This window comes from Hippoglossus stenolepis, chromosome 17 (assembly GCF_022539355.2).
Source record: "Hippoglossus stenolepis isolate QCI-W04-F060 chromosome 17, HSTE1.2, whole genome shotgun sequence".
In the NCBI taxonomy this organism is placed as follows: Eukaryota; Metazoa; Chordata; class Actinopteri; order Pleuronectiformes; family Pleuronectidae; genus Hippoglossus; species Hippoglossus stenolepis.
Genome location: NC_061499.1, coordinates 14431130 through 14449516, shown reverse-complemented (window position 1 = coordinate 14449516; position 18387 = coordinate 14431130). Strand labels below are relative to the sequence as shown.

Here is an 18387-nt window from a genome sequence, read left to right as displayed (position 1 = left end):
GGGGGGGGGGGAAATAAAACCTCTCGTTGCTTCTAGTGTGTAAGAACAAATTTAGCCAAACTCCATCTCCTTGCACTCCCTGATTATTTAATGTAATCACTGTCCTTGTGGGTATTGGGCACAAGTAAGCATGGAGACAAATTAACAGCCAAAGCTAAAGGGAACATTTTGCGACCACGGCAGTCAATGAGCTGTGGCATAAAGTGAGAACAACAACTGGAAGTGTTAACAAGGTGAGAAGGAGGCTGAAAGAGGTGGCAAAAGAGGAGGGTGATAAAAAGGGAGGAGAAGGAAAACTGATAAGAAGAGAAGTCAGAGGAGAAATATGGCTAAGAAGAAAAAAAGGTGCAAGAAAGTGGGTATAAATAATAAATTGGGTTAGGTGTGGATAGCAGGGAGGTGGGAAATAAATGGGGTGACATTCCCGGGATGTTGTACAGAGCAATTAATGAATTTGGGTCTTTTGGACTCCGAGAGGAAGGTGAACTAAGAGCTGTCAGGTCTTTGGATGTCCATCAGTGCAATACACAAGATTGGGTCAATGCATCAGAACAGACATTACCCCCGGACGGCTAAAAAGCCTTCTTTAATCATGTCAAACGCACAATGCAAGGCACATGAACTATTTATAGAGGCACAGGGTATGTGCTGCAGGCAAAAATCACACACACAGACCCAATGGAAGTCTCTCTCTTTTCTCCGGATGCCTCTTCTCTCTCTCCCATCACATGGAAGTAGCTCGCTGAGGAAAACTGACCTTTATCTCCCCCCAAAAAAAGTTCCATAAGCCGGAGAGTAACAGCCAATCAAGAGTTAATTCGAGGAGTGAACGACACCGCGATCAAAGCGGGCTTCTTGCACAAAGTTTAACACTGACAACTATGTTCAGGCTGCACCCGTTTCCCTCCAACAGAAGATGCTCGCGATAAAGTAAGACACAGGTCGTACGAGCGCATCTCTCTATAAAGACAGCAAATGACAAGCCCTTAACAGCCTGTTGCAATTTGCAGTAAAATCCATCTGACAGGGGACGCCAGCCAAGCTCATACTGCAGTGACCCATCCAGCTCACTGACCTGGCCTCTGGTAGTCGCTGCCTCGTTTGCCCCCTCCCTCTCCCCGAGTCCTACATGAGTACATCAGGCCAATGCATCGCTGTGACTCACCGGGTCTTTAGCTTGCTGCGCTAACACGGCGTAGGTGGAGATCCTGCTGCACAGGCATTTGGTGTGGACAGCGGTTGACGCGAGGGTTTGGCAGCCTTCTGTGCCCCAGTTTTCCGCGCCAGCTTCCCTGGAGGTGGGGAGAAGAGAGGGGTGGGGGTTAGCGGTAACGGGGGGTGAGGGGGCTGTCACAGGGGACATTAACAGTGACTGTGAGACAAATACACACACACACACACACAAAGCTGTCACTTGACTACACACACCAATAGGAGGTTGCAGCTCAAATGGACAGAAAGTTTCACATTCAAGTTCACCAAGTTCCCCCCATTCACTCTATAGGTCCAACATGCAGTGATCAGCACACGCACACACACACACACACACACACAGACACACAGACACAGACACAGACACACACACACACACACACACACACACACACACACTGAGTGGCTCTTTAGATGCGCCTGTCACCCCATTTGTTCTCGAGTCTTCTCCGTGTTCAGCACCCTAAACACTTCCTTCCTCATCTTTGTTCTTTTCTTTTCTCTCTATCCCACCTCTTTTTTTTTACCTCAGGAGTCGTGAGGCCTTGAGGATAAACAGACAGGGGGTTGTAAAAGCCAACATTTGACAAAAAGCATCGTGGCTTAAACGGTGGACAGGGTTATTCAGCGCTAAACGGTCAATTGCTTTGACATCCAACGAGGGGACGCGTGTGCAGAATCTCACACAAAATCTCTACAAAACCTTGTACACTTTATTACTCTACATCTTTCTTGTCCTCCCTTTCTTTTCACCCCCCTCTGTCAGTTCCGTCTAAGTGCTTTCAATAGAAGGTTGAGTGCGGAGGTCAATCAATACGATTCTATCTGAACTAATTACCGTGGCAGATCGCATTACACATTAACCTTATGTTTAACCCTGGGTATACGCTGCTTTATGCAGTCACCTAAGATGGGTAGAAACATTATGGGGGACAAAAGCAGGAGCGATCGCAGGGACGTTGTGATGGGGCAGCGGGACTTTAAGGCCCTGAGAGCATATCATTGTAGTCAACCTGCTAAGAGGAATGAGATCCTACAATCAGTTTTGGATTTCTGCTTCTCTTTTTATTCTAACTGGTTTGAGGTGAGTGTGGTTCAGTGAGGAGAAAGTAATGTCGCATGCTACACGGCGCAAATCAATCAAGTTTGAACATTGAGATAGGAACGTGATGACATTTGTGAATTGGTTCTTCACTGATCAAATGTCACTGAACTTCCAGGGTCCTGTTGAAGTATCACTTGATTTTTTGAGTGTTAACTCTTTATAAATAATATGTAAAGGTGTTTGTTTTGCAGGCTGTAAACCTGCCTGTTTGGAATGAGCCTGTTTGGCCTGTGGTGATTGAGCAATTGAGCTGCAGCGAGTAAAGGCTGTTCACGTGTTAATTCAGAGTTTGCTGAAGCTTGACTCAGTTGCCGTGGTTGTGAATGCGCTGAGTCCCAGCCACAGCACTGGTAGCTGGATTATTCAAAGTTAATTATATGGAACATATGTCCAAATTGTGTAATTCAATTGAACACTACACTTCCTTGGGCCCTTAACAAGACGGGAATGCCAAGTGGGAAGATGATGATATGAACAGTTAGTGAGTTATGCGTTCCACATACAAGCAAAGATTTCAGGAATTAGTAGATAAGTAGTGAAATATTTCCCAAATATACTTCATAGAGAAAATAAACAATGCACTAGATGATTTATACTGACAAAACTAATAATATACAAAGTTACATTAAACACAAATGTTATGGAGTAGATGTAGGAGAAGTTTTCCAAAACTAAGGTGGAAGCGAGTGAGTCATGTCAAGCATCAGAAATGAGAATTTCTAAAACTAGACACCAAAAGACATGAGGAAAGTTTTTTTCTTTTGAGTTCATAAAGGAAAACTTTGATGTGCATTACAGGCGGAACTTAGCTGTCCACATCCTCCTTCAGACAATGCTTGGCAATGATAACAAACCTTTACATTGGGGAATGACGACTACGACATGTCAAAGATACAAAAAAAAGTATTTAATTTGTGTAATTTTTTAATAAACAAGCTTGTGAATTTGGTTAATTTTTGTTCGTTCTCCCGTAAGACATTTGTAGAGCAGAGGAAGATGAAATGTAATCATACTGCAGAGAGCAGGGTTTACACGGTTTTCACTGCCAATGGCTGAGTGGAGAACTTAATCACCTCATCTCAAGCTAATAGCAATAAGTACCCTCAAAAGGGGTTGGAGAGAAAATTGTGTTGTCCGTGTGAGGACTTGGATTTGCAATCTTCAGATCACTCAGTACAATAAAAACATGTGGGCTTTGCCTGGAAGTACAGTACAGCTGAGCACTGTTTACATCTCAGGCAAATGATAAGCTGTGGCTTGTTAATGGTAATACTTATGGATCTCTTGAGAACATGTTTTTTAATTTTATCTTGACTTTGGAGAAATAACCAAAATATAGTTTAACATTAAAAAAGATTCTCCCAACATATACTCTTCCTGTATGTACTCCAAAAAGGGAAAAATACTGTATGCTCTGATAATGTAGGGATACCGAACAAGTAAATTAATCATATATTAGGGTAGTTTTCCTCAATATTGCTGCGATAAATCCAACACAAATCCCACACTGAAAACACAATAGGCTTTTGTGTAGTTTTTTCATACTACAATCATCATTCAGCTCTGTGACACACACTTTGCATCCTTTTTCAAACAACAAAATGTGAAGACTTTTGCGGTGCTCTGTCATCAGGACAAGCAAGGCAAGCAGTGTTCGACCATATAGAGTTCAAAAATAGACATGAGTTTAAACAATGCCAAAGTGGAAATGATGTCTCGCGTCTCAGAAGAGCAGTTTTGACCCTGATGGATCTCCTGTCGCCCGTTTGCCTTCGTGTGCTCATTAACAGCAGCGGTATGCTATCGTCTCCGGAAGCTATGACTACCTGTCGTGAATGTAATTGTTTGATCAACCTCAGAAAAACTTGTGCTCTCTCCTCTCCAAGTTCTTTGTCATCATATAACAGATTTGTGAAATAGCTTCTATAGGGGATCTCTCTGTCTCACTGACCTCACTGGGCTGTGTGACTCTGTCTTGCTTACTTCCTGGGCTGTTCTGTAACATTGTGCCTGACAAAACTGAGAGTCAAATCCAACTATTTATTATGTTTGATGAAAGCCAATGGTTTACGGACAAACTGCAGCTCAGAAAAGCCTTGTCGCACAAGAGCATTCTTTCATTTGCACCTGCACAAAATTAAATGTTCACATGAGGTGTGGTCTAAAATATGTAGCTGATAATAATAACCAAGCAGTGTTATGTTCTTTTATTTTTCTATATTTTATATTTTCTGCAAGTTCTTATGCACTAGTGCACGTCTTTTTTTGGAATGGGCTGTTTGTTTAGCCTGTAATGTAATGCTGGTTGCAGCTTTCTTTCTGAAACTGAAACCAACAGATGGAGCAAAATGTAATAAGGAGGGAGGCTGGTAGCGGGAGCACTGGGGAGTCAGGCGTGACTGTAGGTAGCAAAGTTTTGCTTCGAGCCCCAGGGAGGTCAGGCGGAGTTGGTTGTTCTGCTCTGCTCGCCCATCAAGTCACTGTGCAATACTGCTTTCCTGTATACTAGAGGTATGTATACACTGAACTGTATCTTGACCCCAATAAAAACAAAAAGGAAATGGGATCAAATTGTGGCTTGATCAAATAAATGAATTAAACGGCTAAAAAAGTACAAGGAGCAACTGCTAAAGACAACATGTTAAACACAGTGCGCCGCATCTCTCGATCAAACACGATTAGTGGAAGAGTAAATGACAGGAAAGCAACACACACACACACACTCAAACGTACAAACATATAATCACACACTCACACACACACACACACACACACACACACAGAGAGAGACACTCAATTCATAATATCCATAATGAGATGTGAGCACTAATTCCCTGATGATCATCGTCAGCACAGTGACACGTCAAAGACTGAAGATCGGAAAGACGATCGCAGCGGTGAGGCGACAGCTTGACAGGGAGCAACACGGTGTGCAGCTGTGTGCGGGTTAGAGAGAGAGAGAGAGAGAGAGAGGGCGAGGATTGGGTGACAGACAAGAATGCAAGAAATACGTATGTGCACTTTTAACGAGAAAATGTCATCCATGTTAATGCGGATTCCATCTGCTTACATAGGATTCATCTCATGTTACGTCTACACATGTATGTAAAACCTAAGTTCTGCCGGTGAACTCCCAGGAGACGGCGTGTGAAATATTTACAAATGGCTCCGTTCATACAAGTAAAGCATCTCCATGTGGACTGTTACTGCACATGCATTAAAGATTGCACATTTCACGGACAGGAAGCGGGAAGTGTTATATGTGCTGATTTATGCAACTTAAAGCACGGCAGATGCACATGGGAAGGCCTGCATGCGTTTCACTGCTAACACATACAGTCTGGGCACATTCAGCCAAGGCACATCCCGTATTCTCTGGCAGCAAAGGGGACGTTGGGGTAATGAGAAGCTGTCTGGTAGCTCACAGTGGGGGGTCGCGGAAGATAACACCAACAGGCATGCACCAACACACATTATCTGTGACCTCCTTGTTTTGGCTGCTGCATTTCCAGTTTAATTAACTGCTGACCGTTAGTTCAGATGGATTTAATTGTTGGTTATGTTGCCTTTCAGCAAATGGCCCGCTTCGACTTTTGTTCAGTTCGTATTTCACCGACAATTCGGAAGCAACCGCAAGAGCCACGGATACAGACTGTGCATCACACACGCTGTGGGCTCATGGAAGTATTAGATTATCAGATGGGTGTAGCTTGCGGGGGAAGATTAAAAGGACGCGGCTTTTGTTTTACTTTTGTTGGGAGCATTTGAATGAGCCTGGAGCTGCTGCCGACTCCTCTTATCGTGGAAAACAGGTACCAGATGTACAAACAGGTGCATATATCAGTACGGCTGCGTTATAGGCTGTGGATCCCAAATATATACTGCAAAGATATTAATATGGTATTATCCGGGGGGGGGAAATGCTAAGATGTGTAAATATACACAGCATCATCCAGGTCGCATTTCGATAATCAACACATCTGTTGTTTAGTCTTGACTTCGACAAAGAATACAGTTTTATTTGATGCACATGGAGCTCACACTGTTTACTGGGATCTACCTGAGCCAAAACACATACACTATATCCTTAACACACAAAGAGTCTATAGCCTTGTAAGTGGAACCGTGATGCTGTAGTGAAGCACATCATTGCTGAGAGCTAAATGCTATCATAAGCTAACATGCTGAGTTTGTAGCAGATGAAACGTTCGCCATGTTCATCATCTCTACCAGATGGTGCATTTTTCTAAATACACACACACACACACACACAAAGAAACCTGAAGGGGAACATGGATGTCTGCACAAAACCTAACAGCATTCTGCCCATAGAGAGGAAAAGTGAGGGGGATCACCAAAGTCATCAGGATACATCATCTGGAAACCACGAATGTCTGTACATAGCTTTGTGCCAATCCATCTTGTAGATGTTGTAATAATTGAGTGGACGTGACAAAACATTGACCTGCTTATAGAACGATACACTTAAAGAACAATAAATGTATTATCATTATTATTATTATATGAAAAGTCAGGGGAACGTCTGTGTGACTAATCCCCTGGGGATCATGAATGCACAATATTGAAGTGGAATCTAGGGGAGCAGTTATAAAATGTTGATCTTTTGGTGGAGAAAAACAAAACCACACGTTTACATGTTTAAAAACTGGAATTTTCATGGCTGTTAAATCCACACAGTTGGTGGCAAAGAATCTGGGCCATGCTGGAGATGAAACCAACAGAGCTAAAACCCTATTTCCTCTGCAGTATGCTAAAACATGCACAGTGACCACTGAGGGACCGTGGCACAATGCTCTTAATTGTACTCCCCAATTGCTAGTTGAATGATGTAGCGGCTGTTAAGAAAAATGGGAAAAAATTGTTCCCGAACAAAAGGGTTGGGTTGACCTTTTATGTCCATCGAGAAGAAATTGGCACCAACTCTTGAATAAAAGGGCAGTGCTATGAAAGCCAATTGCCCCTTGTTAAGAAACAAAAAGGTTAAACATGCTCTGAATTCTTAAACCTTAAGTGCTTGATGTCAGCTCTAAAAAAAGAAAAAATCATATTTGCCAGACACATAAAGCAAGACTCTATCTTTAGCTGGCAACAAATGTCAGACATGCCAGAAAATATAGAATCAAATCTTCATTAATCCTCATGGTACACGTGCTCTGCCCTTTTAAAAAACATGTTAGAGCATTGACTTTGCATTATTCCTCATAGCTGCGAACACACAGTATGGGTAACATTTAATGTCTAGCCCCAGCCAAGCATTCGAACCAGATTTACATGAGAAATGCTGTTTCACATTAGCTGTCATTGATGTAATAAAGATTAACATTATCAGCTAATTTTAGCTGCTGGCAAACGCTGTCAAAACTGATTCACGAGATGACTGTCAACAAAATATATACTTTGGTCCATTTTAATTTGATAGTGGGAAATTGCATGCGCCGCATCCATTAGTCGGCTTCTCGGCGCTCATGTCTGGCAACGCGTTCCGTCAACTACGAGCAAAATATTTGCCTTTGTGTCACTTGTGGTCAGAATCACCGACAAGCAAAGACTTTACACAGGGGAACAAATATAGAGGGGGGAAAAGCAAACTGCAATACATGCAAAGAGATGAGAAAAGCACCGAGGATAGTCTGAACAGGTTGAATTCAATATCCAGTGCCAGATATTGTGAAGTGCACTGTATAAGCAATGTTGTAACGTGTGACAGAGTAAAGTCATTGTAATTCAGAGTGACACTTGCTGATACACATTGCAAACAGAGATCTTATGAATCACGGACAGAAGGACTGGGGCTTGTCGTAGTAGAAAGGGATTTTCAGGATCATGGAGATAAGTGGCCTCAGGAGGACACAGACGCACAGATACCGAAAATCGTCACTGTACATCAGCATCAATGACACACCGAGACAACAATTACAACCTGCATGTTGCATGGGAACAGGCACAATTTACTGTATCTTCTTTTGTTCCGCAGGTTTTTTGTTCCTGTTTTTACACTCTTGTGCCGACTACCATTTCTCCCTAATGCAATGTTTGTTGTAGTTGCATGATGCCGTGTGGTTAATCATGCATTGCTGTGTGCCATTCTGTAAAAAGTACAGAAAAGAAAGGTGACGAACAGATAATGTGAAAATATAATTCTTACATATCACACTGCAATTAAACCAGAAGCAACCATATTTGGAAGGGCGAGGGGTGGAGCCTGACAGAGATCAAGGACAAGGCACACCCACCTACAACCTTTGCCCAATGGGATGGTAATAGACGCCAATCACACGGCATCCATGCCCCAATGCAAACCATATTTTATCATCTCTTATTCTCTAAGTAATAATAATAATAATAACTTCATTTGTATCGCACTTATTTAAACAAGGTTACAAAGTGCAAAAGAACAAATGAATACAAATAAATAGGATCATAATTAACAAAATCAACATCACGCTGTGTTGAAGAAGACTTGAAACTAGCAAGTGAGACCATGACCTCTGCATGAAAATGATGTTTTAAATCAAGTGAAATAAAGGGTCTTTTTTTTTTAGGCTTCCTTAGTAAATAAGTGAGTCGCCCTCTGCTGGTTATTACAGAGAACACAGGTTTCAAGCATTGGCTTCACGTAGTCTACGTCCATTTTTCTGTACAGAGTGAAGCCACAGTAAATCTTCAAATTAATGATGGCTGAGTGTAAGTCATCACATGTAAGTCACGGTGAGCATAACAACCTCAATAAATTACATATAGGACGGGCGATGCAATTGTTTTCATGTTATCCCATTATGCTGAGACCTCTATGGTTAAGTTACTGCCATAAGGTTCTCATGCTATAGAGTTAAGAAGATTTAAACTGACAAATTCACACCAACCGATGTGTCGGTGCTGAAATGTCTTCAATGGTGCATGTGTAATCGTGCTGTGATTCTCTGCCTGTACTGATGAGCACAGGGTCACACATGTAATCCTGGCCCCGCAGCCCAGCTGTTGTCTGAAACCACATTAAATGCAACATTCTGAGTCTTAATCTGGCCACGGAACGGTCATTACTCTTGTTTTTTATTTTATTACTATGTTAGTTTTATGTTTTTCACATATAAGACCGAATGAATTTGATTTCTCACTGCGAGAAAACTGAATTATGGATTGAATGCATGCTTTTTGCTCTTTTTTTTAAAGCTTCATTTAAATGGGACGTGTCTTTAAAGTCTGAATCTCATTTTCAAGAGAGACCATAAAAATACAGCGACATAGGGTCATAGATAATTCAGATTTTGATCCGGCATTCGGAGTTTTACGGGTCAGATCCATTAACTGTAGATAAGGTTGGAAGACACGACAGCTGCCCTGAAGAGAAGCCAAATCATCTTGATTGCACCCTGGTGGCTGGCTGCAGTATAGTTAATAAACCCGCCTCCTTCTCCGTGTCAGTGGATGTGTGAAATAAATATTTCTGAATGATGGTTTCTGTCATTTTAGGCAGTTCTCATTGATATACGTCCAAGTGCTCATTTATTCCAACTAAGTTCGGTTTAAATTAGTTATTTGATGCTATAAAAACGTGAAAAGTCATGATTGACAGCTGAGATTGACATCAAAAGTGGAAGATGGTGGCAGCTGTATCATGGATGTTTTGGCTTAATTTCTCTACAATGGGAGCAAGTGGAGACCATCTTTACAATCTCTGGCAATATCCGACATATTTGTTCTTGTTTTCGCAGAGTGTGCCTCAGGTTAGTTTAAAGTCGGACCATCTTACCATCTCACATCGGATCTCACATATTGGATGTGTCTAACAGTATCAACATTTTAACTCTTAGATTCAAAGAGGTGGAACAGTAGTGATGGGTCTTACACTCACCGATGCTGTGGGTATATACGCCTTTCACTCTCAATTCAGCCAAAAAGCACCGAGGAAAATCTTCACCCGACATAAATCAGCGGCACTCAACTCTCCATACTTCCTATTATGCAGGACTGGCCAGTACACATCCACACTGCAGTACTTTCCACAAGAAGGCCTGCATAGCAATGTGTGTGTGTGTGCATGCATAAATAAGTATATTTGACCCAGATATAAATGTTTGTAAGACCTAAGCTTTTCCTCTCGTCCACTGACTGACTGCCTTATAAGCACAAGAACATGCTGTGAGATTATCTGGAGCTTCCTGTGATGTTCATGAGTAAGACTGTGCAGCCTATGTTTCTAAAATGTTACTTGTAGATGAAATATGTTTCGTTTCATCTGAATCCTGTGTATGTGATTCAGTGGGAGAAAATCAACGCTGAAGTAGTCATCCAAATAGCCTCCTGACACGTGCTTCACTACCGTGGCTGGATCAATATGACACACGAATACCAAATTAAGTAGGAAGACATCGCAAGGTCAGGCATATGAAAAACTCAGAAGTGTTTGGTCCACAATAAATCTACAACACCATAACTGTTAAGGAAAATTCTCATTTCATGTTCACTTACTTTTAAAAAGCACATCTGAATAAATCTTTGACACGGACACATTTACGGCCCTTATTTGATCCCTCCTCGTCTCTCGTTTGGCCCGTGCAACGTGAGATGTCGCGCAAAACCTTCCATTCTCGCTTCTTCCCTCATTTCCATGTGAGCAGGATGCTTTGTCATTGACCTCCACTGGTCCAATCTGATCTCTGGCATGGCCATGAGCTAATTTATAAGCTTCTTTCCCGGGATTATCTTTCTCCCTGGTGTGCAGGCCAGTGAGCGAACAGAAAAAGCACAGATACAGGTTTCAGCCACAGCCATAAATGGCCTGCTTCTCTGACTGCCAGCATTCTGTGTGACATGGACACGCCGCCCTGGCTCTGAAGAGAGTGGCTCCTGAAGGAAATGGATTATTCATTCTGATGCTGGTGAAAAGTATTCAAAGTTATATTTTTCGACATATTTGCAACCTGGTTTTCAAATGTTAAACCACATAGAAAACGTAGAGGATCATTTCTAAGCATCTCGCCGGGGGGGGCTCAACTGGGACGCCCAAGGCCACGGGGACAACTCAGAGCCTCACAAAGCACGAACACACTGCCCTCTCTTCCAGCCGCACAAGAGTAAAGAGGATAATGTGCAAGTCAACAAGATAAGCATAAGGCAAACACTGCGCTTGAATTCAGGTTGCTAATGTGATCCGTGTGTATTTCCAGTAAACCCAGAATAGATTTTGAAAGAGGAAATCGATGTTACTCACCGAGTGGCTCCAGCAGTAAAATGTATTCCAACTGCCGGCAGAGAACTTCTTCTTATTCACTACTTCTAATCTAAACACACAAATACTGATCACTTCATTTCCATCGAGGACTCTGTCCAGGTGAAACAGTCGCAGTTCTAAAGGCTAACCATGTCCAGTGCTCCATTTGACCCCCCCCCACTGGTCACATGATGCAATCAATAAGAATAAAGCATAATGACTCCTAACCAGCTTTACATTGACTCTTCACTCAAACGAAAAAAAGTCCTAAACGCAAGCAGCCCAGGTTTATCCAAGAGGTCCAGTAGCCGAAAAAAAGAATCATGGCTTAAGTTCACACTTGTTGGTAGCCTACTACTTAGAACTGATCTCAACACGTAACAGCTTCTTAGAGCCATCAAAAGTCCCCTAAATCCGACTGTCGTGCGCTGAGAATCGAACGTCCCACGTTAACACGCTCTCTAAGGACTGTTGTGATTGCTGGGGGAATGAGCTAAGAGCCCGTCTACGTCCTGTGACGCCCAGCGGAGGCAGAGCCCGTGTAAGCCCTATATACCGGCCCACTCCCTCTTGATGTGCTGCCGCGCTGCTCGACACAGTCTTGATCCCTTCTGCTCCGTCAGATGGAAAAGTGGAGCAAGCCCCCGTCGGACCAGCACCCCCCTCCCTCCTCCCGGTGGCTACGCTGTTAAGATTTAGCGTGTCAGTGTTTGTCGCTGACGCTGGGCAAACATGAAGAACATATGCTAAAGCAGTTCATTAATAAAAAGGCATTTGAGATCAGGGAGATGGAAAGTATGAGTTAACCTCCTTTTTTTTCCAGTTTCATCACAAAAATTAAAATGTCAAAATTTACATTTCAGCGCATCTGTTACTCTCGCTCAGTTAAAAAAAAAAATGATGTTTTTATTTTTAATAAACTGCCTCACAGCAAGCGCTATAAGAAAACAGAGTGAGGCAGATCGCTTGTGTAATGCACTTGTAATGGGCACAGCTACATGCTGTAAAGTGTTGATTATAGATTGATGATTATCTTGTGCAGATGTAAACATATGGGGGGCTATTTTAAGCCTGAACTACCTGCTGTCTCCTCAGGGACAACACTGTCTGAATCCAAAATAGTTTCACTCTATTAGTACAATGCCTTCATTCCACCATCCATCCTTTTCATCTTGTATAGTTGTTTTTCAAGGTAGCAGAGGGCCGAGGCCTCCCTTAATGCACAGGACACGTCGGCACGTTGTATGGGGGGGGAAACAGCCGACCCTCAGGTTAGCTACCTCCTGAGCCACAGCCTAGATTGTGGATGTACACAGAGCATGGTCTGGCACTATAAGAAGCTGGAAAAATATTGAATCAGTTCTAGTCGTATAGATACATCTATTACTATACATCTATAACTTGGAAACTGCATCAATGTTACATATCAAAGTCATTTACAAGTTTTGGAGAGGAGCTGCAAAATCAACTGCCAAGAGCACAACACATTATGTAGGTGCTCTGGGTTTTAACAGGAAAGAAATTGTTATGCTCTTTTGTTCTGCTGCATGAATTTTGATATTTTTCCTTCAAGTGGCCTTTTGTTGGTCAGACAATGTTTTTCAGGTGCAATGCTAAATCGATGCAGCAGTATAAAGACATCTTAAAAGAAGGAATAGATGTTGAAAGTGAAAAGGTGTGTATCCAAGAGGGAAAATGTCTTTCCAATACTTAATATTGTTAGATGGTGTAATAGGAATAGATGACAGATGACTAGCCTTAAATCTGACCATATATTTAGGCTTTTGCTTGACTGAGGTCGGAACTTACCGCTACGCCGCTCTTAAATAAATGTGATTACACTTTGGCCAGGTTTGTGTCCATCTAGTTCCGCGGGAGCGTGCGGAATATGCCTTTGACTTTTTTTTTAACTTTCATTTAAAGTTGAGACCTGCCTGTGCCAAAGCTGATAACGTTGGCAGATCAGTCTGAGCCCAAAGCAAGCCTCAATCTACCGTGTCAGATTGAGGATGTTAGAGCTACTCGCGTTGCACACCAGGCCATTATTACTCTCTGGCGGCGAGGGGTAAGGTGGGGAGCCTGGGTCTTTAACCACTGATCCCCCCCCCTGATCGAGCTGAAGCCCACCGGGGATTAGAAATAGGATTAAGTGACCCTCAGCCCCTCACAAGCTTACTGTCATCCATCCATCTGAAGTGTTCGTTACACTTATCTCTATATACTGGGTCATATATGTAAGCGGGCTTTTAAAATGAGATTGCTCAGTCGCCTGCCTATCATGCATAGTTACATCAGCTTTGTGACTCAGATGACAGGATGTTGCCTCTCTATGTATTTAGAGATGGAGTGGGAAATGCACGAGTGAGGCATAAGTAATGTTTGAGTTGCACAATGTATATTTTAGATGCCAGCAAAGAAGCTGTTTGTTCTGATTGAAAAAGCAGCTGCCACCACAGTATAGAATCACTATAGTACATCTTCTAGTACATCGGGGATCGGCATACATACAATCTCAGGGAGCCACGGTAATCTGTAATGCAGCAGACCTTTAAATAAGTATTCCACAGTGCAGTGTGTGTGTGTGTGTGTGTGTGTGTGAGAGTTTGTGTGTGCGTCAGTGCAGGTTTAGCCAGACATGCCGTACTGGGGCATGGTGGGGGTCAGAGCACAGCGGTGCCTGAGGCAAGGTCAGCAGCCACCCATCGTGCTTTCCCATGGATGAGAGAGAGACACTCAAAGCCAACACAAAAAAATGAAAGAGAGAGAGTTTGGGGAAGGAACCCAGTGAAGTTTCAGGACAAAGAAATGCCAGTTTCATTTCAGTGCCCTGAATACCTCCAAACGTCCTCAGAAAATGCGTGTTTTTTTTAATCATTTATAAAACCCCTCATTTCCGTTCACCAACCTGAGCCTCCCCATTTCCGAAAAGAACCTGTAAAACTTTTGTTATGGGAGTTTTACATAACGGTATCGAGTCGAGCCAGCGAGGCAAAAGAAAAACAGGTTGAGAGTAGGTTGAGGAGACAGACACACGCGGGGAAGATGGGGAGGGATGGCGAGCGCAACGATTTGGGTGGGCAGATGGCGCCGGCATATGGGCCTGTTAGGGGCAAAATAAATAAATAAACACTCTCACATAAATAGTGAGATGAACTGTGAGTGCCACAAACTGTTGGCCAACTTAGCCAGCTGAGAGAGAAAGAGAGCACACAAATGGGAGAGAGATACCACTGAAATTGCTGGCAGATCTGTAAATGGACCACCACTGCTGGAAAAAAAACATGCGCAGAGACAATTGGGATGGGGATGATGATAGGCTTTAGAGATGTAAGCCTCTGTGCGATCCTTAATCTCCAAGTAAGTGTTCATTACTCGTGTGTGCATTGTAACAATAAAGGGGGGAGAGGCACACGGTTGAACTGCTGTTTCTGCTGCCGTCGGGTCCGGTCGCTGTCTATACATTCTCCCTTCGCCTCTCGTCTGGCTCCTGCTCAGCCTCAAAGCCTGTGGCTCAGTCGGGGAGACAGCCAGGTTCAGAGAGGTGATGTCCTCCAGCAAACAAACGGCTGCTTTGTACAACATGTTCTCGGCCCGTCTCACCTGCGAGCCCCCAGCCGACTGCAGTCGACTTCCACTGCTCGGCACAGGCGAGAAAATGGAGGAGGACTGACACACTCATATGTGCCCTGTGTACGTGTATTTTCTTGTAGATGTGTATGCACTCTACATAATGTACATGTTTGTGTGGATGCATCTAATTTCCACAGCACACACATCCAGGCTTTTCTTACTTGAAGCCCACTGGTCCATCACTTGAGCCTCACAGCCTCACTCATTTTTCATAAAACATGTGTGCACCCAATAGACTGCAAATAAGGATGAAAGACATGACAGCTCCCCAAAAGTGAAGCCAAAGCATCTATATCGCCGCCCTGGTGGCTGGCTGTAGTATAGATCATAAACCCTGCCTCCTCCTCCATATTAATCAATTAGACATCTTCCAAATTAAAAGGGAACTTGACATAATTTTGTCACTTTAGGTATTTCTTAACACACTGATTTGTGATAGGTCGAGCGCATGTGGGACCTTGATACCGTGGCTTCATTTCTAGATAGTGGGAGGTAGTGGAGACATGTCGTCCATCTTTATGTTCAGTCTATAGTACATCGGAAAGAGCACTTTGCTTAGCCTGCTGGCTCTGCTAGACTGAAATGTAAACAGCGGTGCGAAAATGCAAACACCCCATGGATCTGATGAATATTCAACGATCGGAGGATTGTTGTTGTTTGTCTGCCACATGATACCACAAGATTTCAGCTTACATGCTAAAATGAATATGTTTTGAACATATGTTTCACCATGTTTGTGTAAGTTGTAAGTGTCTCCCATCTGTTTTGTGTATCTGTGTCTGTAAACATATTACCTAATCCCCGGCAAACACATTTGGATGTTTTCCACATTCCCCCCAGTTCGAGTGCGTGTTTGGGTGACAGACAATGCCGCCACCTTGCCACTTTATATTCCGTTTGGCTCCCTGCCCTCGTAATGTCTGCAAATTTAATTTGATTGCAGCTGTAATCTTCCGGATAGTTAATTGACTTTGCTGAGCTTTGTCTCGCTCCTACCTTGATGGAGAAGGGTAGTTTGATAGCTCACAATGTCTTATCCCTCTCCCTGTGAACCTGCACTTCCACACTGTGTGCTTTGGTCACTGGAGGGTACTCTACAAAAACCGGATAGACTAATGTGATCTTCAAGGGGAAGCGTAATGTTGCTGTCATCTTTCTGGTCACAGCAGGCGGAGGCACGCTGCGATGGCCCCTTGACAAATTTCATTCTTATTAAAAGCATTCGCTCTCAGATCCAGTTCCTAAAAGCTTTGAGGAGCTCTTAATTGTATCGCAGCGTCTTCAATTCTGAAAGAATTCTCTACTGTTATCGGGGAACTGACTCAAACTTGAAGAAAAAGAAAGTTTGAACTTCAGCTGCGGATATAGACAGTGAGATATGGCTGAAAGCCCAAGAACAAGCAAGCAAGTAAGAAGACCTTGAGTGGAGCTTATGTCATCGACACACTTCATTTGTTGTCCCGACAATGTCCTTATTTTTCTGGTAATGCATACGCAACTCAAGGTACAGGTTTGGGAATGATTGTGGTCTTAGGGAAAGTAGCTGGTGACTTGAACCTAAACATGTCTTTACTTTTATACAGCCAAGGGCCAACCCTGACATCCCTCCTATAAACTGAGGCAAGTATAATGTCCCATTCAAAAACATAACAAGAGCATCTTTAACTTCAAGTTCAACTTTTAGGCTCCAATGTTTTTGCCCAAATAAATACAAGTGTAGTGTATAATTGTATTTTGTAGGATACAGGGAGGTAATTGCTCACTCATCCTAACATAGGTTGAAGATGTGGGCCATTAAAAGTGCAATGAGACCATGTCCTACAACCAGCCCCAGATTTAATGGTTCTGAACAAGTTTGAGTTTACTATTGACAAAATGAGTGATCACTATGTAGGTTAATGGTTAAAGCTGCATGATCAATTGTGCTGGTTTACATTATGTTGTCCACTAGCTGGTCCACTACACAGAGCAAACAATGTCAAAGCACCAGTCGCGTACATAGACAAACAAGAGACATTTGGTAGAATCTAAAACAGGGTCATTCAAGTTTAACAGAATGACTGAACTGCAGACAACTCCAACATGGTGCGAGTAAACACTGAAGAGAAGACTGTCACAAAAGAAAACCTGCACCACTGAGAGTGAGTGATGCTGCTTTTGAACCCTTAGCAACACAAAGAGAAAAGTGTTTGTTCTCATCGAGAAAATGAATTAACACTAACAGAGGGAACTTCATCAGACTGTTTTCAGGTCATACAGTTCCTTCAGTTCACTTATACACACACAAACACGCACACACACAGAAAAACACATGCATTGTTGCAATATATACACTCACATTAACACAAATATCAGAATTTCTCAGAAAAACTTACGGGTTGCCGTAGTCCCAGACAACGCACTGAGGATCTGATGTACCCTGCAAGATAAAGGGGGAGGAGGAGAAGGGGCAGGGAGAGAGAGAGAGAAGATAAGCAGTTATTGCCAGTGGAGGATGAGTGAGGGCAGACAGGAGACAGAGTAGCTCGTTGCCGGAGGAGAAAAGAGTGATGCTGCACGGACGATGGAGAGAGGTAAACAGACAATGAAAGGGAAGGATAGAGACAGACGGTCGGAGGGAGAGATTGAGAAAGAATCATTGTCGGTGGACAGAGCCCAGCAAATAGCTGCTGCGGCAGAAAGAAAAGGGAAGGTGCGTGTGCAATGAATCGAGAGTTAGAGACAAACAAGAAAAGCCATTTCATGGACAATAATACACAGCGAGCTGGGCTCATAAACATCCTGCAGTTGAAACATTTGAATTCTTCACTAAAGCACAACCGCAGTGGAAAGTGGAAGAGTTGAAGTAAACAACTACGAAGCAGTAAAATGTTTTTGAGTGTAACAAGAAGTAGCCCTTCCAGGGTGTGTAAAGGCTCAATGTCGAGTGAAGCACTTAGGTAAATTCAGTCACTTCATCTTATCTCTACATATGTCGTCAAGGAATCGATTGAGAACATGTTAAAAAAAAGAAGTTTCAGACTCTTCAGGGTTTCAGCTTTGCTGTCACCTCAAACTTAATCCATTCAACCGCTGAACCCAACAACTGATCGCAGGTGTGGGGTGGGGGCTGCTGGTGGTCCAATGGCAGGTGAATCGTCTGGTGATCAAAGCTCAGGCCAAACGAGACTCACTCAATTGTTGAATCAATCACAGGAATCGATGTCCT

The 18387-nt window shown here is 43.0% G+C and overlaps 1 protein-coding gene across 17 annotated transcripts in view; it reads right to left on the bottom strand.

Annotated features, from left to right (window-relative positions):
- Positions 1-18387, bottom strand: part of adgrb2 (adhesion G protein-coupled receptor B2) — a 217020-nt gene that overhangs the window by 57486 nt on the left and 141147 nt on the right. For all 17 annotated transcript variants that reach the window (XR_004698785.2, XM_035183252.2, XM_035183245.2 and 14 more), the window contains 2 exons: positions 17555-17598; positions 1166-1292 (listed from right to left, as the gene is read on the bottom strand). Coding sequence is in view for 16 of the 17 variants with exons in the window: in XM_035183252.2 (XP_035039143.1) it covers positions 1166-1292; positions 17555-17598 (171 nt within the window). In the remaining variant the exon portion in view is untranslated. The remainder of the gene's footprint in view (positions 1-1165; positions 1293-17554; positions 17599-18387) is intronic.